At 27.9% G+C, this 24,834-nt stretch overlaps 1 protein-coding gene across 1 annotated transcript; it reads left to right on the forward strand.

The window, feature by feature from the left end:
- The first annotated feature begins 586 nt into the window (after window positions 1–586).
- LOC135925247 (solute carrier family 2, facilitated glucose transporter member 1-like) lies at window positions 587–23,561 on the forward strand. The gene is made up of 11 exons (XM_065460473.1): window positions 587–837; window positions 10,370–10,465; window positions 11,284–11,444; window positions 11,680–11,804; window positions 19,685–19,855; window positions 19,997–20,104; window positions 20,248–20,435; window positions 20,601–20,913; window positions 21,653–21,780; window positions 22,069–22,218; window positions 22,930–23,561. The coding sequence occupies exons 1-11, from the start codon at window positions 760–762 to the stop codon at window positions 22,954–22,956; spliced, it is 1,545 nt and encodes a 514-aa protein (XP_065316545.1). The 5' UTR covers window positions 587–759; the 3' UTR covers window positions 22,957–23,561.
- Window positions 23,562–24,834: the final 1,273 nt, after the last annotated feature.

Below are 24,834 nucleotides of genomic sequence, written 5' to 3' on the forward strand. Positions count from 1 at the left end.
ACCTGATAAATTATAATTTTTTTAACCTATTTCTTGTTTTTTTTTTGATTTTGTAGGATAAATTAACGATAAAATATAATCGAATTTTAAATGTTTTACTTTTCCTACCTTAATTAAATAAGATTTTTATATAATAAAAAATGAAATAATAAAAAATTGGAAGCTTTTTATTTGATTATTTGGGTTACGTAATTTATTACCCAATAATAGTGTGGGAGTGAATAGGATGGTGAGATACGTGATTTTAAATAAAATTAAATAAATAAATATAAATAAAAAACCACCATTTTTTAATTCACATTTTTATATTATATAGTAATTTAATAAGCAAAAAGAAAAGTAAATATTTGTTATAATAAATATTTGTTTCCGCACCTCTATTATTTATTAAATATGCTTTGTTTGTGTTGTTAGCGTGTGTTGTGTGATTATAAAATAATTATTTTTTATATTTATAATTATAAAATAAATCATGCGAATAAAATAAAAATGAAAATATAACGCGCAATAAATACGAAAACACAATTTTTACTATATACACTATCGAATTACGATATTTTATATATAGATTTTTTTTCAAAAACAAACTGCATTTTTAAAAAAAAATAAATAAAGTGTATAATCATAATTTCATTACCATATAAAATTTTTAATCCTGATCATTCTTGATATTCCATTTGTCAATTCAACTCATTTTAAATAATTCTCTAAAAATTAGAAAGTCACTATTGACTTTTAATATTTCCTATATATTATCAAATGGATATAACTAAAGAAACGCCTCAGGAAATGGAAAGGCGGTATCAAGTTAAAGAAGTCAAGCCTCTTAAAGCTCACGTAAAAAATAATGAATATATTTTTAAAGATTGAACTATTTGCTTTGCTATTATAATTTTCTATTAAATATAATTAATACTGAGTTTTGATTCTTATAACTTTTAATTAATTATGCTAATTTTTGAGATAATGTGACAGAGAATCTTGAAAATATTTAAATTGTATACTGCTCAATATTGTTTTAGAGGATAAAATTTCAAAAAATATACTTCTTTTTACCTAATTATAATACACTACACTTATACGCTAAAAGGTTTGAACCGGGTTTTAAAGGCCCAAACCAAGCGGATATTATATTTTTCACAACCATAAACGTTATTTTTACCTAACCCAAACCCATCATCTTGGTGCTTCGCCAACTGGTTTAAATTTATAAGTATTTGATTCCAATTTGTTATACTATACGGCTTAGGGTGTTCGTGGACCTTTAAAACCTCTCAAATTTACTTAATTAATAAAAAAAGGATAAAATTCTTAAAATGAGATTTGTGAATAAACTTGCTTAAAATATGAATTTGGTCATACTTATGCAAAACATTAAAGTACAATATAAATAATTTGCAATAAATTTTTGAATTGGGTAATAATATCTAGCATAAATTATGTAATTTATATTTAATTATAATTCACTTTTAAATGCATGCCCGGAATCGCACCCCCGTTTATACGGGAAATTTATTTAAGTACTAAAAATAGGATTGATTTATAAAAAACAAAATCTATCATCGCATTTCAAAAAACAAAATCTATCATCGCATTTTAAAAATTTATGATATCATTTGATTTACGCTCATTTTTATTTGACCTTAATATCTATATTTTTTAAGAGTATATAATACAATATATATTATTTTCGACGTTTTCATTCATAAATAAAAAGTATAAGGCAAGTTGGGTTGTTAGCCACTTTATATCTATATCTACTACGCATAAAGGGGTTTATTGTTAAACTAATCTCGACTTTTTTGTGGGCAGTGCATCGTCATTATTTTATATCAGCTGTCTGAACTAAATTGATCTTTGTATGGTTTTTTCATATAAAAAGTTTATAAAATAGCATATTTATTTTTTATCTTTGTTTTTTTTATCCGTTATTTTTTGGTATATATAATTAGACGGTTTTACATTTACATTTGCATTTAAAAATAATAATTAATATCGCATGTTTAAAAAAAAACATAAATTTAAATGATTAACGTTTTCGTTCAATTAAAGCCTGGTGAAACGCTCCCTCAACTTGGTAAACTTAGGTCTCATTTATAAGAACCGCAATGATGGTGCTAAATACTCTGTTCATACCTAAATGATCGCATACATTATCTCTTTTCTAATTTAAGCAGTACGATGGGAAGTAAAGCTTTTCGCGGTTACGATAAACAAGGCTTTGATATTATGCCTTAACCTTTAAGAGAGCGTAGCGTCATTTTAATCTAATAAAAATACATTCATTTTCTTCCATAAACCTCATTTTAGTTCAATTTTAAATTCAATGGGGATCATAATGAGACCATATGGAATTAAAAACAAATATAAATCAGGAAAAATTTTTATATATCCTTGTTCCTTTTTTAAAATATTTAAAACACAAATGAATAAAAAATGGTTACAATAGCTAAATTATTATGTGTAGCGAACCTTTATGATTTCCTGAACAACAGATGAATATCCTGACATTTATCAGCTCTGCGCCTATATGAGTTCTTTTATCACACTTTCAAAAATCTGAAAAAAATATTGGATTGAAACAAGTACGATTCTGAAAAAGCAGAAAAATTATAAGTCTAAATAAAATTTTTGATATTTTTTAAAAATATAATATTTGCATTTAAAAAAATATTAGTAATTTTTTTTTATTTTTCACAATATTTTGCCGACTAAATATAGAGTTGTTTTTTTAGTTGACCTTTTTGTAAAAGATGATTTGAGCGGAATGAGAAATTAGACGGGCATTCCATTTTTTGAAAAAAATATAAATGGGCCTGCTCAGAAGAATTGACATTCCACTACTCAGGAGCTAGAAATACATTCTTCCCAAAATTATTCATAATATGATCGAAGTTTCCTTAGGCAGTTATTTTGGCGAACAAATTGTTATACAGAGAACCACAATTCCACCCTATTTCATTGGGAGAGTGGCTTAGAATTATTCTAAAAGGGACATTGTATTCATGGGCGTCAAGGAGCTGATCATTTTTAAAATCGGAGATACTCGAAGAGCTTTATACTATTTTAGGTATAATTGGAAAAAAGTTTGTAAGTCAGCAAGAAATAAAAAAAAAGGCTTAAGTTTAATGTTGAAGGAATTGGAGGAAGAAGGTTACTGCCTCCTCGCCTCCGATTAGGAAACCTAAAAGCATTTATTTACGTCATTCTGCTAAGAATAAAAGAGTTTAGTTTTGAATATGCTGAAATAATTTCGAATTTAAATTGATTGTAAAGCTGGTGTTGGCTAAGTGTTAGATAGATTTATCTTTTTCCTTATTTCCTTTAGAAATGTCATTGCAGATTTTCTACCTATTGTATTTTGATAAAAAGTTATATTTATAAATGATATATTTTTTCTTAAATTTTTATATATTTAAAATTACATATAGATTAATTTATTTTTGTAATTCCTTGTATTTTATCATAATTTTGGGGATAAGAGTAGTGTTGTTAATCGGCTCGTTTTAAGCCGATTTTTAGAAATGGCTAACTCAATATTTTATCCAAAAAAATATTAAGTTAACCTGAAGATTTTGTTCATAGAAGACACAAAGGTCTAGGCATATAAGTGAAATTTTGAGGTTCAGGCAATATTTTTTTGGCCAAAGTATTGAGTCCCTTTGTTTTATTTTATAAAAAATATTATTTCTCTTTATTACTTTTTTTTGATCGACGATTTAATATATATTGGGAAAAAAAATTAGTGGCAATATACTTATATATAAAATTTAGTAATGTAAAATTGAAATTAATTAATTAGATATTTAACATGCAAGTCACATAAATCGAAAACTACAACTTCAAGAATTTTACTTTTTCAATACCTATAATTTCTAAATATTTTCGTAAATGCCAATATCATCAATCCGATTATGCATAGTGTTGTTAAACTTCGATTTGAACCGATTTTTAAAAACGGCTAATTCAATATTTTAGTCAAAAAAATATTGCCTTAGCATCGAGATACACTGATAGATGTCCAAACCTTTGTGCTATTTATGACCAAAATCTTCAGGCTGGCGTAATATTTTTTTTTATAAAATATTCAGTTAGCCGTTTTTAAAAATCAAGCCCTTTAACAAATCCTTGAAATTTTGTGACTCTATATTTAAATTTTTTTATAATACTTGTTTTTTAATGTAAATGTTATTTAAAATAGAGTACAAATTATTTTTACTTAGTCTACATTGAAATTGAAGCCCTGTACCTGACCTGTCTTTTCAGGTCAAGCTCGATTCGACTTTTTTTGTTTCGGCTGTCTGTCCCCTTTTTCAAAGATTCGAATTTTTTCTAGATTAGAAAAACAAAATAATTTAAAATTTTGGCTCCAGTTCCAAAATGGAACCATAAGTTTTGAAAATAAAATTTACATTTTTAACTTTAGAAATTAAATAACCATAACTTAAGTTGTAAATCAGAAAACACTTTAATAAAATGAGGGTTCTGGACTTGACAAATTTTTCTTCAGTTTCGGTACGGGTCCAGCTCGGATTTTTTTCAAATTTGGTTTGATTCAGACTGGTCTAAACATGTCTAGGTTAGGTATAAATAGGGAAAATCCAATCTATTAATTGAATAGTATCCTTATTTAGTAAAATAAGCTTTCAATAGATAGCTATTTTATCTTAAGGTTTTACTAGTAAAAAATTTGAAAGAGTATAATTAAATTATAACAGATGATGTATCTTTTATGCATTAAGAGTAAAAACAGGAAAACAAGTTTGGTCGTAACCTAATACTTTTTATTGTTAAACCCTGATTATAGTTACTAACAGATATCCTTTCTCGTCTCGGGATATTAAACAAATTTTCGTAACTTATTTTACTAAATATTGTTTTTGCCAATGGCGTCAGAAGGGACGGGTAAAAATGGGTTCATAGCACTCCTGTATATCTAAATTTTTGAGCTCCCATAAGCTATTGATTAAATTTAGATCAAATTAAGGTTTCAAGAAATTTATTAGGACTACTTATCCAAACAAAATTTTTTTAACTTTTTCAATTAAGGGCAATAAATACCCCCTGTAGTTATATCGAGTTAGATCCTATCTGATAATTATATTCAATCTAATGATTGAAATATAGCAAAAATTAACCGTTTTCATCGAATCAATTATTTTCGTTCTTAGGCTGCGGTTGTATCCTAATTAGAGCTATATGTTAACGACCACATCGCTCCTAGAAAATAATTTTTATAAACTTTTTCAATTAAGAGGTGTAGCATTACTGTTGTATATTATTTAGTATATTTGAAATACAAATAATTTAGATTTTAGGTATTGTCTTTATACTTTGTAACTTGATTTTATAATAATATGAATAAAGGTCCGTTGCCTTCGCTAGCGATTAAAAAAAGCCATATTTTCGAAATTTTTGTAAACAATATAAACAGACGTGAGTAGCAAATATTAGCATATTTTATTCGCACCTCAATAAAAAAAAGCATTATTTTTAATAATTGCAGACCAAGGCTGATAAACAATTTTATGGTTATTCTTAAACATTATATTCATAAAACATTAAGAAAACAAAAAAATTCAAAATTTTGTCGAGGTCCTAAGTCCTGTCTGATCTGAAATAAATTTAGTCCGAAACTGACCGGGTTCGATATATAAAGTTTGCGGCATATCGGTCTTTATAGGGCTCTTGTTTATATTCGATTTTTGAATCATTTGACGGTAAACCAAATATTTTACGCAGCCCTTAAAATGTAAATATGTGAAGATTTTAAGCTCAATTTAAAATTATTTTCGCTGACCTTCATTTTTTTTAAAAAATCATATCGTTGTCATCTTCGCTAACAGGGTATTTATCTCTTGTATTGTAAATAGAAAAAATCCATATGTTAATTGTATAAAAAATATGATTATATCATTTTGTCGTTTCATAATGAAATGTACGAAATTTTTTTTATTTCTCTAATTTTGAATATCTTGACAAAGCAATTAGTGATTCCTATTTAATATAAAAATCCATTTGTTATATACTTTTTTTTAAATTAAAATTTCGGGTACGGTCTTAAAAATAAAAAAAAAGGACCCAAGCTTGGACCGATTTTTTTTAGTTTGCAAAGCCCGGGCGGTCCGTAGAATGGTATGATGTTACAATACAAACGGGCCTAAAATAATTTTATCTGTTTACTAAATATAATGAATTATTTGGTTAAAAGAAAACTCTTAGTATTATGATAGTAACGATTTGGAGAATATCTGCTTGAAGAATGTAACGTTGCATCTGGGTTGAGTTTAAAAAAATACAAACCCGCGCTTAGATGAATTTTATAAAATTTCAATTATTAAAATTCTAGTTCTAATTCTATCCCCATTTTATAATTTATGTTGTGTCAGTACTACTAACAATATAATAAATGATGATTCATTTCCATAATCAATAATTATTATTTTATGATCAATCATCTTTTTTTATTATTTAGCATACCCCCCCCCCCCAATCATTATCATAATAAATGTTCTTAGTCTAATTTATAAAATAATATTTGAATTAAATTAAATTTAGGATTTTATACATTGACCTGGGGGTGGATTTGGGAAAAAAAATATATAAGCATCATTGAATTTTGATAAAATGATTTTTTTTAAAAATTTGGAATATAATTGATTGGGTATTTGCCAAATAATATTTGTCTCTATATAAATTCATATAATAATGTTATTAAACCTAAAAATTTCATAGTTTGTTATTTGTAAAATTAATCATCAATTAAAGACAGATACATTCTCAACACCGATAAAATGATCAAGGTAAAAATATTTTCAATGTAATTTAGTCTATATAATATTTCAACATTTTATAAATCGGCATTGTGAATTTAATCCATAACTAAATTTCGCATATATTATAGGCTTAATATGGCTATTTTTTTTATTAACCCTTTAGGGGGTCTAAGAGTTAAGACACTTATATTTGCATATACTACAGCTGACTCACATTCGAAACCCTATCAGGGCAATATTTTTGCCAAAAGAAATTTATGGTTTTCGGTTTTAAAAGAAAATTCGTAATCATATAAAATGTTGTTTAATTCTTAGATCCGAACCGCTATTTTCTGTATGCGGTCCCGATTTTTATATTTAATTATTTTTTGGATCATTTTCGCTGCATTTTATAAATTGTTTCAAAGGGAAATTGAAAATACGAGGAGTAAATGAATATTAATCGCTCCAGTATATGATTTTCTAACTAAATAATAGATATAGTTTGAATTTTTTAGGCCCGGTTCTAGTTTAATTTCTTAGTGTGATTTTACGGATTTTTCGGGCCCGGCTTACAAGTCTCTGATTTATCTAATAGATAAGCTTATTAAGTTTTAATATAGCATATAACTGAATCAGAGACTTGCAGATGTCAAAATTTTAGCCCGTTCCAGATTTGAAAAATTTTATATTTTCAAACACGGATTTCAAATAAATTTAGCCCAGCCCAGATTTTTATTTTGAATCATTTTGCAAGCCCAACTTAGAAAGGGTTTCGTTATTTTTGAATAATTTTTTGATTATTGAAAATATGAGTGCAGTAAATGAATATTGAACGCTTTATAAAATTTTCACACTTAAAGTATAATTCTTTAAGCCTAACGGGCCTGCAGATCTCTGATATAAATAAAGTTGCGATATTTAATATTCTTCTTTTTTAAATATTACGGGTACGGTATATAGTCATGCATGGCTTTTAATTTATCTATAGCTTTCGATTACCATTTAAATCATTCCATCCCAATGTGATCGTTCTTATTTAATTGTTATTTCTAATAGCTTTATATATTTTCGAACCAAAATTCCTGTCGCAGATAACCCACCAATAGCTTTTAATAGTGATAAAATATATTTAATTAACCAATTAATTCTTTACAAAATCACAACAAAATTATTGATTATACTATATATAAATAATTTTATTTAACAAATACATAGTACTAATTTTCTAACCCCCCACCCCCATTATTTTTGATGCATCATGCCATGCATCGTTAAAAAAATTCAGAAACGGCATGTCAATACCTTTTTTCACGTGGAGGTGTGTCTTTTTTACGTCCTTCAACAAATAAATTTTTAATTCGAAAATACAATTTTTCGAAAAAAATAGTAGGGCTGTGCCGATATTAAATATCATATCGGATCGGCACCTATATTTAACCTTTTCAAAAATATCGATCCGATATTTTTGAATATTTTGGGTTATTTTATGGTTGTGTATATAATTCTATAAAAATAATTTATTTTATAAATAATTTCATAATAAATTAATGAAAGGAACTTAAATACAATTTATTTGTTGTAAATGTAAAAAAAAGTTAAAAATTTTACACTATTTTTTGTTATATTATCTGCAACAAGAAAAGTATTTTAAAATATTTAACGAATCACATTTAGCTAGTTATGTTAACCGCTCGATTTAGTCAATTTTTTAAAAACGTTTATTTTAAGTTGAACCTATGTATACCTGAAAAAAAATTATTAGATCATCTTTTCTTTCTTGCTCTAGGCATTTTGGCTACTTCTGCTTAATTTCTCTTTTTAATCACTCCCTGATCCCATGTTTCATGTTAACTATTTCCAGACTGGCATGGCCACCCGCAAACCAGCATGAGGCACCTATCTATCATGGATAGATCTCGTTTGTGCATTTTATAAGTATCTGCTCTTCTGGCCTCCATTCTCGCCTGTTGAACTTGCTTTTTATATAATGAATGTTTTTGAATCATTTCTCAATCTATCGGCATATCCTTACTTAGCTGCTTTATCAATCTTGTCAGTTTCTCCTTTATTCTCCTTAATATCTGCAGTAAGATTATCTTCCACCAAGTTTAAACTTATAAAAAAATTATTATATGAATTGATGATTTCGCCCCGCCTTCAACGATGGTTAATTGTTGTGAATTTAAACAGATTCGATAATTCCTTCATATTCTAATAATTAAGTATATTTTCGTATATGAATTATTTTAAAAAGAACGAATAATTCGAATCGAAAGCAAATAATAAATTTAACAATTCATATTTTAATTTAATTAAACAAATAATCTTCAGATTTTTGATATTTTATAAATTACAAAGTATAGACTATAGAGAATTGTTGAAAAACTACAATTTCTTCTTGAATTAATGAATAAATCGATATTTTATATGTGTGTAGTTATTAAAATTTCTTGAGACTAATAAAATAAAAGGCGAAAATTTACGTTTGCGCCTTTTTTTAAAATATTGATCCATTGATATCTATGGCAAATTATAATTGATTATTAATCTGGTGAATTTTTTTTATTGTACATATATATATCAGCGACCTGCAGAGGTACAATTTACACAGCCAGGCCTGGTATTTTATTATAAAAAAATTTAGGCCCTGCCCGGCTCGGGTATTTTCCAAAAAAAATTATAGGCCCGGGTATATTAAAAAAATTAAAATCCCGGCCTATATACCCGACTCTGATCGATAGTAGAGCCTTGCAAGAATCGAAACTCTTCCATTCTCTCGAACTCAATCGAGTCTGACATGGTTATGAAATATTAGTTTAGATCCTACTCGGACCTCGGCAAAATTTTTAAATTTATTTCCCTGTTGTTTATTAATATTCTGACGAATAACAAAATTTTCATTTTATAATCTTTCCACTAGAGCCTAACATGGATCTTTCTGAATCCAATTTAAGACAGACATATCATTCTCTCGTACTTGGACCTCTAGAAAATTTAAATTATTATGTCCTGATGTTTTTACAAATTTTTTAAGGATAGCCCCAATTTTTTTCTTTTTAAAGATTTTATAAATTTTTCATTGAAATATCTCACTTTTTCAACGTTTTAATTTAATAAAAAAATTTAGTATAGACCTCTTCTTAAAATAAATTCAGACCAATTCGGTAGTTCAGACTTGGATTTGGGGGGGGGGGAGGGGATTAAGGACTGGATCAGTTGGACAAGAATAGGCCCGATATACTTTTCGCTTTCCTTGAAATATTTGTTTTTCATGAATTTAGTAATTTTCTTAAATTTCTTCTTTGGTCGGACAAATTAATTTTAAAATCCCCAACTTTTTTTAAATTTGTCACCCAATAATTTTATAACTAAAAATAAAAAAAGCTTAAAAACCTAACAAGAAAGTATTTTTAAAAATTTATATAATATAGAGCAGTATATATCTTATGGCAGACAAGAATGTTATAATTTATAACCATTATTCATCCAATCTTCATTTCGTTCAGTTGTAAAGATCAATCTAAAATGTTTTTTATTGAGAATCGATGCTTATTTATATACAATTTGGTTTTTTCATTAATTAATAAATTTTACTTATTTTTATGTAACAGGGGATGACAACTATGTTAGCCGTTTCGGTGGCCGTCATAGCTTTAAGTTCTTTTCAATTCGGGTACAGTATAGGAGTTGTCAATGCGCCGGAACTTGTAAGTTTTTTCATTGATTTGTCAATTCAACGATTTTTTTTCTAAAAATTTTACAATTATAATATAAGGGTGGTATTAATCCTTGGATTTATATGCATATTTCAAGAGATATTCTCTGCCTATGGTAATAGTTCTCCTTGGGGTCACTGGAGATAGTAAAATTTTTTGGAGCATCCGATTCTTTTTATTTTATAATTAATTTATACTAAAAAAATATATAAAGGAAGAAAATTCGAGGCTTTCAGTAGGATACATAAGAAAAATCTGAAAAAGATATAACACCTATCTCCACCTTTTAAAAAATAAAAACAAATTTAAAAGAATGGGGACATAAAAGTCCAAACTAAATGGGGCATACTTGGTAGAGGATAGAGGGGTTTTAAATTTAAAAAAATTACAAATCCGAGCTGGATCTTGAAATACGTGACTTGCTTACCTCTAGAGATAACTAATAAAATTGCATACATGTCACTATAATTTAAAAGAATTTCTACGTCTTCTAACAAATATATTTTTTAAATTCTCATCTAAGTTGAAAAATGGACAGGGAACACTCTAAATCCTCAGCCAACGACCTGTAAATTATTTTATTTTTTTAAATGTGACTCAGTATTTAAATTTTTATCTGTTAAAAAAATATAAATCGAAATTGATATCGTTTTTCATAATGCATTTTATCATTAGTGGCAAACCATTGGTATGAGCAAAATCGAATATATTTTAACATTACAAGTTTCTCTATTTTGTTCTTAAGATTTTGCAAATTTTTTATATACACATTTATAGTATTTACGATAAAAATAATCACAATAAAACAGATTTTACGGGAATGGTACTCTGGGATTTACCGAGATAGACATGGCCGAAATTTGTCATCTACTCATTTAACTATCTTATGGGGGATTACGGTATCCATATTTGCTATCAGTGGTATGATCGGCGGTCTTCTATCTGGTTATTTTTGCGATCGATTTGGGAGGTAACTATCAATACAGTTTAAAGCAATTCACAAAGTTTCATACTTATCACATGTCTTGATTTAGATTTTAAAAAAAGCTTTTATATGATAAAAATTATACTTTCAATCTTAATTATTGACAAATTTTCACTTTTATCGCCGATCCACGCTTGACACTTTAAAAAATAAATAATAGGTGGGTAGTAAACAACAATTTATTTTAAGAATTACATATTTCTTTACCAATATATTTTAGAAAAGGATGCTTATTGCTCAACAATGGTACAGCTTTTTTGGCGGCTATATTAATGGGGTGTGCCAGGGCAGGTCATTCCTATGAAATGATCATTATTGGACGTTTGATTATAGGATTCAATTGCGGTTAGTTTTAATCTACTGTTTTAAAATATAGTTACGCATAAAATAAACAAACAGTTTTGCTCCTATTATTAAATTAAAGTTACGTTATCGATTTCTTAATTATAATACTTACTACAAGAAATTTATACCGAACCGTTAATATGTTATTGCTACTGAACTTAAATCAAACCTGAACCGTCAAAAATTTAGCCAGCCGAACCTAAGCCAAATCTTTAAAAATATGTGTAAACCGGTTTGAACATTTCTATATTTTGATGATAATTATCAATCAATTTAGATTGATCAGTATTAGTCACCGTTTTCGATATTTTTTTTGTATTCTATTTAACGATACCAGTTACTCAAGTTAACTTATAGAAATTTTCCTTAAATCTCGAACATTTTTTTTCTACTTATAGATATAATTTAGATTTTTTTAATACAAAAGTTTATTTGTTATAATTTATAAATTAGGTTTTCGTTATATTTGCATGTGCGTTTATAATAAAATAAACGTTAATTGTCTTATAGGCCTCCAGAAAATCGAATCGAATAATGTAATATTCTATTTGTTTATGTATGAACCGAATACTTGTATTATTCGTAATATGAGTAGTATTTTTTTTAAACTAATTTTTCGTGTTACACAAGAACATAACAAAAAATTCTTTAATTTTATATATAAAAAAACCCCCATTCTTTTCGGCATACATTTTCCCTAATTGTTTCTTCTATTAGAAATCATATTTGTGCCTATAAAATAGATGCTCCCAAGATGTAAAAGAACCCTATTATTTCCTCTCCTAAATCTTTTTATTTGTTTTTAGAAAATTTTTAAAATGTCACTATCACTATGAGTGGCTTAATTTAAAAAGAATTAATTACAAATATGAATGCTGTAAACGTTAATTCAAAAAAGAAACGCGTTACTCGTTACGCTTGGAAAAGAGGAAGGCGTTACTCGTTATCTTGTGAAAAGGGAACGCGCGTTACCAGCTATTCAGTAACGGGTTTATGCAAAAAATAATATATTTCTTAAATTTTGATCCGATAAACAAGAGTGCTTAGTGCTCAACACAGCTTTCACTGTGCTAATTCAACTTGCTCAGAGGATGGGAGGGTTGTATTGTATAATTAAAAATTGTAGTGGGATTTATTAAAGATTAAAAAATAACCTTATTTTGAAAAAAGCATCTTCATTCATATCTTCATCCAATGTTTTTTTTGAAATAAATCAAGTCTGCCTTTTCAAGATCTTTTCTCAAACAGGAAATAAGTTCAAGCTTCCTTCCTTCGCTAACATCTAGTTTTACCAGGGCCAATCTGATTTAAATAGCTGGTGAATATTAAATTGAAGTAAAATATTATCAAAATATAAATTGGACAATGTTCAACTGTATACCTTTTGTCTTTCTTGCAGAATTGCATTAATAAGTGGCTTACAAAATGAAATTATTTAAAGTCATTTTTTTAATATGTGGGAATGAGATTTCCCATTTTTTCTCTCTTTATAATCGAAAGAGCCGTATCCAACCTATAAAATCATATATATAACCATACAATATTCATCTATGAACGACTTGTCATTATCTGAAAATCTCTTTAATTTGGATTCGTCAAATTTATGGCCATTCTCCTTAATAAGACTATAAATTTCACGGAGTTATAGAAAGAGTCCCATCTTGTTATAACCAGTTTAATCAGATATTTCATTTTTTTCCTTAAAAATGGCTGCACAGTTTAAAGGATGCCCATGTTTATTCCACAATTTAGGTTAAAATATTTGAGTTGGGATACAATTTACACTTACAAAGTGTCTTAGTTTTCTTTATTGGTGTAAAAAATGTTTCATATTGGAGCCAAGGCTGGCTTGACTCATCTTCTTCTGAAGAAATTGTACAATTGACATAATATTCTTTATAAAATAAATTAAAATATTAATAAGAATATAAATTTACACACATTGATTGATTCGATATTAATCAGATTAACAATCTTGACTGAAAATTTGATTGTTGGTTGATGTGAATTAAAAACTCGGCTTAAATTATTTATAAAATAAATAAAAGTAATTTTATATTACAATAAAATATGTTTTTTCCATATTCTTTAAGAAAAATTTGAAGTAACGTTCTGAATTACCGTTACTCAAAAAAAGAAACGCATTACCGTTACTCGTTACCTATAGAAGAAGGTAACGAATGACGTTCCTTTGCATCAAATAACACAATGTACTTTACCGCATTAACGAATATGCGTATATTTCTAGAATTAATATAATTTAAATATATTATTCATCAATCCTTTTTATAATAATTCGTATTCGAATTTGATTATACAATATAGAATTAAAGGATACCTTGTAGCTGCATCTGAATATAAATTTTAAGGGGGCTAATGTTTATACATTTTTACAGATACGTGATATATAGCATATGCCCTCTGACTTTGAATAAACAGAGCTACGCTAGGTTTTCTACATTTCCATCTAATTGGAATAGAAGTTAATTAGGGTGCAAAGTTTAAAAAAATATGAGGAACCTTCTACACGTTTGTGGGCAAGCCGCACGTACTTGTACGCGCAACATTTCGAAAAATGTTACAGACGTCAGGCTTTAAGAAAAAGAGCAGGGCAGAAAAGAGCCTATGCCCAAGAACTGCAGTATAAGTTAGTTACTTTAAAGGTGGGTTGTGGCTGATTTTAAATTTAATTTTTTTTTTAATTAAAGCCGTGAATTCATACTATCACAAAAAAAAATTTAAAGAGCATACCAATTCCATTTCTTTTTGTCCTGAAAAGGTTTAGAAAATGCTAGCTGAGATTAACGTTATAAATTTTAATCAAGCCCAGATATTTTTCATTTAAAATATATATCTTTAATTCTGAAGAGTTTCTTGATGGAATTTTTACAGTTGTTTAACTTGATAAATTGTTTATTTAAGTTTGGTTCCATTACATCTTTTATAGTTTTATATTACCATAAAGATTTATATTTTGTGTATTCTTTTCTATTATAAGTGTAGAGCCATGTAATGGCATCGTGAACTAGATTATGGTCCGAGTCCCTTATGATGTGAGCTTGGAATTGAATACGACGTTTCTTTAATGTAATATGAATTGGAGTATGTTTTGATATTCTCCATAAATTATTATTTGATATTACTTTTGGGTAAAAGATGCCATTTTTAGTTCGGAGGCAGTTATTTATGAATGATTGTAATCTTTTATTTTTTGTTTTATTAATTTCCCATAAGTCCCCACCAAATAATAATATAGGAATTATAGTAGAGTTGAAAATTCATAGTCTGGTGTATACAGTAATCTCTTTCATTTTCCAAATTTACATATATTTACTTTTTGTATTCTAATTTTCAACTCTTTACAGCATCCTCTATTGTCAAACATAACGCCTAAATATTTTATTTTGTCTACTATCTAAATCACATTTCCTCCAATTGTAAAATTTAAATTTTGGGCTGCATTTGGGGAAGGAAGAATGAAAGTTTTATTAAAGTTAATTTTTAGACCCAATCTCAGACTTAAGGTTTCTAATAAGTATAGTAAATTTTTTGTTTCTTCAACACTTGCTATGGCGATATCATCAGCATAAGATATCCGATTTTCCACACTTATCGTAACATTGGAACCCATATCCATTAGATTTGCAGCTCCCAGGGCTTCTTTTATGATTTTATACTTATGATATTGAACAAGAAAGGTGAAAGTGTGCATCCTTGTTTCACACCTTTTTTTATTCTGAAAGAGGGGGATATCTTATTATTAATTTTAAAACAAGCGGATAAATTAGAATAGTGATTTAGGATGTAGATAACATTCAATCCAGCATTCCGAAAGTGTCCTCCATAGGGCATCGTGGTTTTTGTACCCATGTCGGAAAGATGGGGTCTCCTCTATCTGAATACAAAATTTAAACCTACGATAATTGTAAATTTGTACGCCGCACCAAGGAGGAATGATAGACTGGGCTTTATTGACACAATAACTACCTTGATTGATTCTCTGCCATCAAGATATAATATTATTATACTAGGAGACCTTAATCTGAAAATCGGCAAAATTTTAAAATATATTAATAATAATATTATCGGAAATGCGACTATACAATCCAATAATAAAGATAGTAGAAAACTGCTCGATTTTTGCAAAAACAAGAACTTCAAAATCGAAAATACTTTCTTCTACCATCGAGGGATAAACACATATATTTTTGTAAAAGTTTACAAATAGATTTCTTCATATCCAATATTCACGAATGGTTTGATGTCGTCTAAGTGTCTACTAATATTAAACTCAAATCACAGAATGGTTGTAGCTAAAATGACTGTAAAAAATATATAGGGATACCACAATGGGATTAGTCTAAATACATCTGGACACAGGGCAAAATTTTTTAAACCCTTCCTCTCTCGAAAACAAATTAAAGCACAAATTTGATCAAATGCTTGTCAGGAGAAGAGATAATTTTCTAAATATGACCTTGAATGGAAATGTGGATGTATGCTGGAGCCTTTTTAAAAAAAATATTACAGAATCTTATAACACGCTACCAAATATAAATATCTATTCAAGGAAAGAATGGTTATCAAATGAGACCTTAGTAAAAATTAGTCAGCTTAGAGAAGGTATCAATAACAAGGAATTATGGAAAGATATAAAAAAACTGTTGAGGAGTGATAGAAGAATATATATTGCAAGAAAAGCCTTCGAAATTGATTAAGATATGAAAGAAAATAGAACCTATGACTCTTATAAAACATTAAAATATTTCTGTAAACCTCACAGCTCCCCTCTTTAGTTTTAGCGAATGGAAAACTAATCTCGGACTAAGAGGAGCAACACTATGGCTGGACTACTACATGATAGTTTACGATTCAAGGAAAGCTTTCTTCCCAACAAACACAAACGAGCACTCAGTTCCGCGCCCGTCGGGTTTTTCCATAGATGAAATTGAAAAAGTAATTAAATAATTGCGCAATAATGAAGCTCCTGGGCTTGATAAAATAAATCCTCCATTCTACTATCTCTTTAATAAAATCTGGGAAAGTGGTAAAACCCCTGTGACCGTATCTAAGATCTTCTTGGTCTGCTAAAAAACGTCATCCGTACCAAACTTACTCCCAAAATATATTTGTGCTTACAGACCCAACAAAAATATTCTGGAACCAATTCTTGCATTAAAAATAATGATACAAAAATGCTGGACTTCACTTTTGTAGATTTCAGTAGGGCATTCGATAACGTAAACCACGATGCGCTATGGAGGACACTTACGGAATATGGGATTGAACCTAATATTATCTATATCCTAAAAAACCACTATTCTAATCTATCTGCTTTTCAAAATTAAAAATAAGGTATCCCCCCAACTTTCAGAATAAAAAAGGGCGTGAAACAAGGATGTACACTCTCACCTCTCTTGTTCAATATCATAATTTATAAAATCATAAAAGAAGCCCTGGGAGCCGCGAATCTAATTGATATGGGTTCTAATGTTACGATACGTTTGGAAAATCGGATAATATATGCCGATGACATCGCCGTAGTGTCTACAAGTATCGAAGAAACGAAAAATTTGCTACACTTATTAGAAACCCTAAGTCTGAGAATGGGACTAAAAATTAATTATAATATAACTTTCATTCTCCCTTCCCCAAATACAGCCCAAAATTTAAATTTTACAATTGGTGGAAATGTGATTAAGATAGTAGACAAAATAAAATATTTAGGCGTCATGCTTGACAATAGGAGTTGCTTTAAGGAAGAGTTGAAAATAAGAATACAAAAAGCGAGAGGGGCTTTTTATAATATATGAAAATTTGAAAAACCAAAGAGATTTCCGTGTACACCAGACTCAGAATTTTTAACTCTACTATAATCCCTATATTGCTATTTGGTGGGGATTATGGGAAATCAATAAAACAGAGAATAGAAGATTGCAATAATTCATATAATCCAACTATAAATGGCATTTTTACCCAAAAGTGATATCAAATAATAATCTATGGAGAATATCAAAACATACCCCAATTCATATTATCTTAAAGAAACGTCATATCCAATTCCTAGCTCACATGATAAGGAACTCGGACCATAATCTAGTCCACTATGCCATTACATGGCTCTACACTTATAATAAGAAAGAATATACAAAATATAAATCTTTATGGTATTATAAAACTCTAAAAGATGTGATGGAGCTAAACTTAAACATGAAACAACTTATCAAATTAAATAATTGTAAAAATTCCATCGTAAAATTTTTCCGGATTAAGAATAGATATTTTAAATGAAAAATTTTTGAGCTTGAAATATATATTGTTAATCTCTTTAATATTTTCTAAACCATAGTATGTGCCGCTATTAGATCAGGACAAAATTCAAATGGTATGTACTTAAATTTATAATTTAATTTTTGATAATGATATGATTCACGGCTTTAACTAAAAAACTTAAATTTAAAATCAGCCACAACCCACCTTTAAAGTAATTAACTTATACTGCAGTTCTTTGGCATATGCTCTTTTTTCTGTCCCGCTCTTTTTCTTAAAGCCTATGAACGTCTGTAACATTTTTCGAAATGTTGCGCGTACAAGTAACGTGTAGAGGGCTCCTCATATTTTTTTATCTTTGCACCCTAATTAACTTCTATTCCAATTAGATGGAAATGAGGAAAACCTAGCGTAGCTCTGTTGTTTATTCAAAGTCAGAGGGCATATGTGATATCATGTATCACGATTTATATTTTTTTAATCATAATTTATTCTTCATATTCGTAAGACCTAATGTATAAGTTTTAAAGATAACATTTATTATGCGAATAGTTTGAACAGGTTTTTAAAGGTTTAAACCGAACCCCTTTTACTAATCGAAATTGAACGCTAATTTTTTTTATCTGAATTCAACCTATCGTTTTAGTGCTTTGGATCACTATACAATTTAATTTTTTTCGTTAAGTTTAAAAATTTTCTTAAAATTACACAAATATAGATATGCTAAGTCCATTACTCAAACTACAATAAAACCTTATTATAACCTAAACAATTATATTTTTTAAATGAGATATAATCAAAGATGCATCAATATAAGGTATCTGCCGATATCTTTAATTTTAACTTATATTTTTTTTATAAACAGATATAAATAACAGAAAACCTGGCCCGGAATAGCCGAAATTTAATATAATTTAATAATCCGCGCTTGGCTTTAGAATTTTAAAAAATTAAAATGATGATTAAAAATCTGGGCCAGGCCGATTTATTAAAATGAATTTAAATTATATTAATTAGTTTGAAAATTATACTGTTGAGCTATTCATTTACTACTCATCTTTTCAATTTACTTTTAAAACAATTTTAAAAATTTTAGGACAGACCGTAAAATGATAAAAAATAAGTATCAAATCTGGGGGGGGGGCTAAAATTTTGACCTACTAAGGTCTCTGAAATCTTTGTTTTATTTTTCCCCTCCAACGATATCAAATAGTTCTGTTATATTCTCGTAATGTAAATAAGTTTTTTAAACAGATGTTAACTTCGAAAGAGCTATTTCGGTTATTATTATTACATAAAAAGAAATTGTAAAAAGATCATTCAATATTTATTGTAAAATTGATGGTTAATTTATGTTATAGGAATAAAAATAATAAAGAGAAATATAGTTGACATCATTGATGGCGATACTCTTAAATTCAAATAAAATATATGATAATTTAAATTAAGTAAAATTTCTAAAATTATATCTGGAGAATTCACATTACATGGAACACGGGGTATTATTATTCGACTTATGTTAATGGAACGTTGTATATTATTTTTATTCAACTTAAGAAAGGATACTCTGAGGTAGCTATATTATTTATACTTTTAATTATGATTTTCAGGTGTGACATCTGGCGCGGTCCCTATGTACTTAGCAGAAATATCTCCTGTATCCTTAAGAGGAGCCACCGGGGCTGTCCATCAGTTAGCAATTACTATATCCATTCTGTTTTCACAAATATTGGGATTGCCCCAACTTTTGGGTAACGTTTACCATTGGCCCATACTTTTGGGTAAGTATTTTTGACTATATTTATATTATTTGGAAAATATTTTTGCTTCTTTTTTTATATTTAATAGGTTATTTTAATAAATTTTTATTATTTTGTTTTATATATTATCTTAATTTTCTTAAAAAATTATAATCTGTAAAGCTTTTACCGCGATTCCGGCGGCTATTCAATGCTTACTGTTGCCTCTTATGCCCGAAAGTCCGCGATATTTGCTTATTAGCAAGAATGACGAAATAAGAGCAAGATATGGTGAGTTAATGAACAGTTTTATTTTTGAATGTGTATTATTGATGTTTGAAAATTATAAACAGAAGCTTCTAATTTTTATTTAGTATACGATTTCAAGAAAAATAAAATAATCCAAAATTTAAACTCATTGATAAAATAAATAGCTCTTTCCAAGCTCCGTAAAACTAACGACGTTACGGACGAGATTGATCAGATGAAGAGTGAAGCCGAGGAGCAGAAACGTCTTCCGCCAGTTACCTGGAAAGATATGTTTACAAAACCAGTTTATCGCAAGCCACTCATTATCGCATCTGAAACTCACATTTCACAGCAACTTAGTGGAATTAATGCTGTAAAAATATAATGGATTCAAATAAATACAATACTTCTTTTTAAAAAAGAGTGATTTTCATAATCCAATAAATCGCAATTCCTTTAAAATTGCCAATCCATTTTGTATAAATGCTCTAAATATGTTATCTTTTTCGTTTCCCTGAATAAAATAAACAATAAAAAGGCTATGTTTTTTTCAACGGGCATCTTTATAAGTGCAGGTCTGCGTAACGACCATGCCGTTTACGCGACTTGCGGTATGGGAGCCATCAATGTACTTATGACCCTTCTGTCAATGGCCATTATCGAGAAAGCCGGCCGACGTACCTTGTATCTTTTGGGACTAGCCGGCATGTGGCTTTGCAGCATTTTACTTACTATTACCTTGGTTCTAGGATCCAAATACAGAGCCAATCAAACCAAAGTCCATCCTAATGCGTCTTACTTCTCTGTGGCTCTCGTAATTGTGTTTGTATGCTTTTTCGCCATTGGACCTGGTATTATTTTTAAATAAAAACTTTTCCCCCTGTTGCAGATTTGTAATGATTATTAAAAATTTTTATACTAAGAGGGAAAATGTCAAATCATATAAAAAGAAAGCATCTTTAAGTCTCAAAAAATATTATCTATTCCACAGATACATTAACCATTAATTCCTTTAAAATTCCCTTATTTAAAAAAAATATACCTTTTGATGTAATATTATTCTCATTTGAAAATATGAGACTTTTTTTTTATTTACCCTTGAAACTATTTACAAAATGCAGAAAAAATTATTTTAAACCAACTAAGGCCTAAGGATATTCTATTTTTTTTAACACAAGCCGAGCTTGAAAATAGGCATTTCTGCAGGTTTATGCTCTATAATTACAATCCACATAAAAGTCGCTCAAAGGAAATTTAATTTCGATACATGGTTTAAATGTTACTTTACCATTAATCCATACACTTATTATTTCACACTTCTTTTGTTTTGCTCTTGGTTATTAAAATGGATTGATATTGGTTTAATACATAAAGATTAAAATTAACTTGGCAGAAATTATTTTAGATTATGCTTTTGATTTTATAAAAAAAAAATTACTCTCGATTCCTATTTAAAAGTTATAAATTCTAAGCTCTTGTCGGTCAGTATCCGGGCGGAGTCTAAACTTTTGTTTTGTTATGATATTTATTGGTTGGATAACATATTCATTTAATTATTTAAATTAAATTCTATATAAACATATAAATCAGGTGTCATTGCGTGGTTCATCTCGGCCGAGCTCTTTACTCAAGCACCCAGACCTAAGGCAATGAGTATATCGGTTATATTCAATTGGTTTGGAAACTTTTTAGTTGGTCTGCTATTTCCTGTGGCTCACGTAAAAAACATTTAATATCTGTATAAGCACATAATGTTTTTTTACTACTTGAATTAAATATTTTGTAGTCCTGATCAATTTTTTAACATAATTATAGTGCTGATTTACATAATGATAACTCACAATATATATTTATGAATATCGGGAATGCCTAATTTCTTTTAAATTAGTTATGCTAAAGCAAAATATTTTTTATTTGCATTACAACAAAATCAATAAAATGGTGTCTAATTAGAGTTTAAGTGTAATAACAATTTCATTTATATATTGAATTTTAAAAAAAAACAGAAATATCTGCATAATTACGTGTTTTTGGTTTTTACTGTTTTACTCGTCTTTTTCTGGTTGTACACTTACAAATTTTTGCCAGAGACTAAAAACAAAACTTCCGAGGAATTGAGCCGTTTGTTTATGACCGACGAAGAAAAATTTACCCAAGTAAATTATTAATGCACACTAAAAAGTATATATATTTTCCATATCCTAACCTTTTATACCCAATCTTGTCCTTTTAATATTATACTAGTGCAAAGTAACACTTCAGTGATTTTTAAATACAAAAAAAAATGCCGATATTTTGACCTAGATTTTTCAGTAACCTCCTTTATGAAAGGTTTTATGTATTTTTTTGGAAGTAAAAGCGCCAATTTTAATTTTGGATTTTGATAATATGTTAATTTTGATAACAAGTTTAACTAGTATATTTGTTGATTATTATAAGTTTTAAATATATTTTTATAATAAAAATATTGTATTTAGAGAAATTTTACCTTATCTTTATTCTTTACAAAAATTTTATTTTAAATTAAATCATCAAATTTTTTGTATTTATAATTTAGGTTGGTTTAATAAGTGTCAAAAATATCTGCCAATCTAATATTCGCGTTATTTTTCCCATTATCACTGAAAAGTGTTAAAACGATATCAATTTAGACCATTTTTAGAAAGTTGGGCACTTTTTCTTTTAGAAAATCAAAACCCAATTGGACCTTTAAAATTTTGATACAAACCAACTTTTTTTAAATATAATGAAGATGGTGAGCGATTCCCTACTAATATATATTTCTAAATTTTAGGAATTTTTTCAGATGTTCATTGAATAGCTTGAGTATTTTTTTCATTTTAATATTTAAAAAATATATTACTCAGGATAATGCCGCGCAAAGAGGTATTTGAAGAACGAAAATTCCTGAAAGCTTTATCATTTAATTCAAAATTTTAATATAATAACGTTTTTATCTCATTTTTCTTTAATTTACAAAAGGCAGGTCTTGTTGATTAAAAAATCAAAATTACTTATTTTTTTTATAAAATGGTTTGCTGAGACATAAATTATGAGGGTATTTTTTTTCTGTTGGTACATTTTTTTTTAAAATCATTTTAAATAAATTTTCTTTTGCTGAATTAAAATTTTTAGTCTAGAAATTTTGCAATCATGTATATTGTTTCAAAAAAAATTATTAATATAATTTTATACTTAAATTTTTTATTTGGCATGAATCAACATCGTTCGCCTTATTTCTTTATACGTTTATTACTTTTGCAATATTGTATCTTATCTATCAATCATTATTTATTGTAGGAAAAATCCATATAATATTATTATTTAATCTTATATTTTTTTACAATTACTATCCTGATTATATGTATAAACCCCCACCCGTCTTATGATATATATGATTAAAAACATTTATGTCACATAAATTTTTTAGTCCTACTTTATATTATACGTGATTATAAAATATTTAATATTGTGTAATAAATATAAAGGTATATTGATATTCCTTCACCCACTACATTTAAGAATACTCTATTAATCTGATTTATGAAAGTTTTTATTGGCCATATCAATTTGTCAAGTAACTCTTATTACTATAAATATCAAGTTTATTGTTCATAAGCTAATTAGGTGTATCCAATTTAAAAAGTCATCGTCATAAGCCATCTTTATGGGTAATAGAAAGTTAAGATCTGCATGAGCTGTTATGACATAATTTTTAAAAAAATTACTATCATTTTTATAAGTAAAAATTTAATTTAAGCGTTATTAAGAAAATTTATTAATGATTTTTACTTTTAAAAAAATAAATTTTAACGGGCTGTGCTATAAAAACTTATTGAAAATAATGCCGGGCCGTCAGATCTCAAGATAACGCCCAATAGATAATTGCATCAGTATTTTTATGTTAAATTCTTTTTAAACATATCCAATTTTTTTAAATAATTTAACTTGAAAAATTGGATAAGATTTGTATAAAGGTTGAAAACAGACCAAATGGCATTTTAATGACCAAGAGAAGGCATTGCAGCTACCAATAGTAAGTACGTTGAATTCCTTGGTTTATTTGTGCTAGATGGTACCAATGTAGATTTTAATGTTGATTTCACTATCTTATGCAAATCATTTATCAATCCTGAAGATGAGTCCGAAAAAAATGGAATGGATGGTACTGAATGAATTTTTAAAAAATCAAATTGTTCCCATTGGTTTTTATGAACTTTATTCTATTTTTATAGCATGCTTCATTATTTTCCTAGTTCTTTTGGACAGGTAGCTAACCTTACTTTAATATTGATTAGAGAACGGCCATACTAAACTGGCCCTGGAAATTTTTGAAATGGTTTTTTGGCCAGCGCAGTAATAATTTTTGCCAATACCCTAAAATAATTTTATAAAAATTTGTATTTCTTGGTCCATAATTAAATTTTATGAAGAAGACATAAATTTCCCTTAACGAAAAAAATTGCGAAATTCCAACTTGTCCTATAAACATATTTTGCCCGCCATACTAGGGCTCGGCTTAGACAGGTCTGTACAGACACTCTCTGTTAGATTCGGACATTGATTTTAATTTATTTTGGACCGAACTATTCCAAAGAGCTAGGCTTGTTGTCTAAACCTGTTAGTGGTATTTTAGGTACTGTTTTTAGAAGACCTACTTCTAAAACTAGAACAAACAGTACAAAACTGATAACACTTTCAGATAAAATAAAACTTGACTTCCAAAATGCTTTTAATAGCCTATATGGGAAAAACTTTATTCTCATTTTTTT

This window comes from Gordionus sp. m RMFG-2023, chromosome 2 (genome assembly GCF_954871325.1).
Source record: "Gordionus sp. m RMFG-2023 chromosome 2, tfGorSpeb1-WG-v2, whole genome shotgun sequence".
Classification (NCBI taxonomy): domain Eukaryota; kingdom Metazoa; phylum Nematomorpha; class Gordioida; order Chordodea; family Parachordodidae; genus Gordionus; species Gordionus sp. m RMFG-2023.

Coding starts and splice junctions, on each gene's coding strand:
- LOC135925247 (XM_065460473.1), top strand. CDS start 760: ATGGATATAACTAAAGAAACGCCTCAGGAAATGGAAAGGCGGTATCAA. Junction 11,805..19,684: donor GATTATAGGATTCAATTGCG/GTTAGTTTTAAT, acceptor TATGATTTTCAG/GTGTGACATCTGGCGCGGTC. Junction 20,105..20,247: donor CGAAATAAGAGCAAGATATG/GTGAGTTAATGA, acceptor TAAAATAAATAG/CTCTTTCCAAGCTCCGTAAA.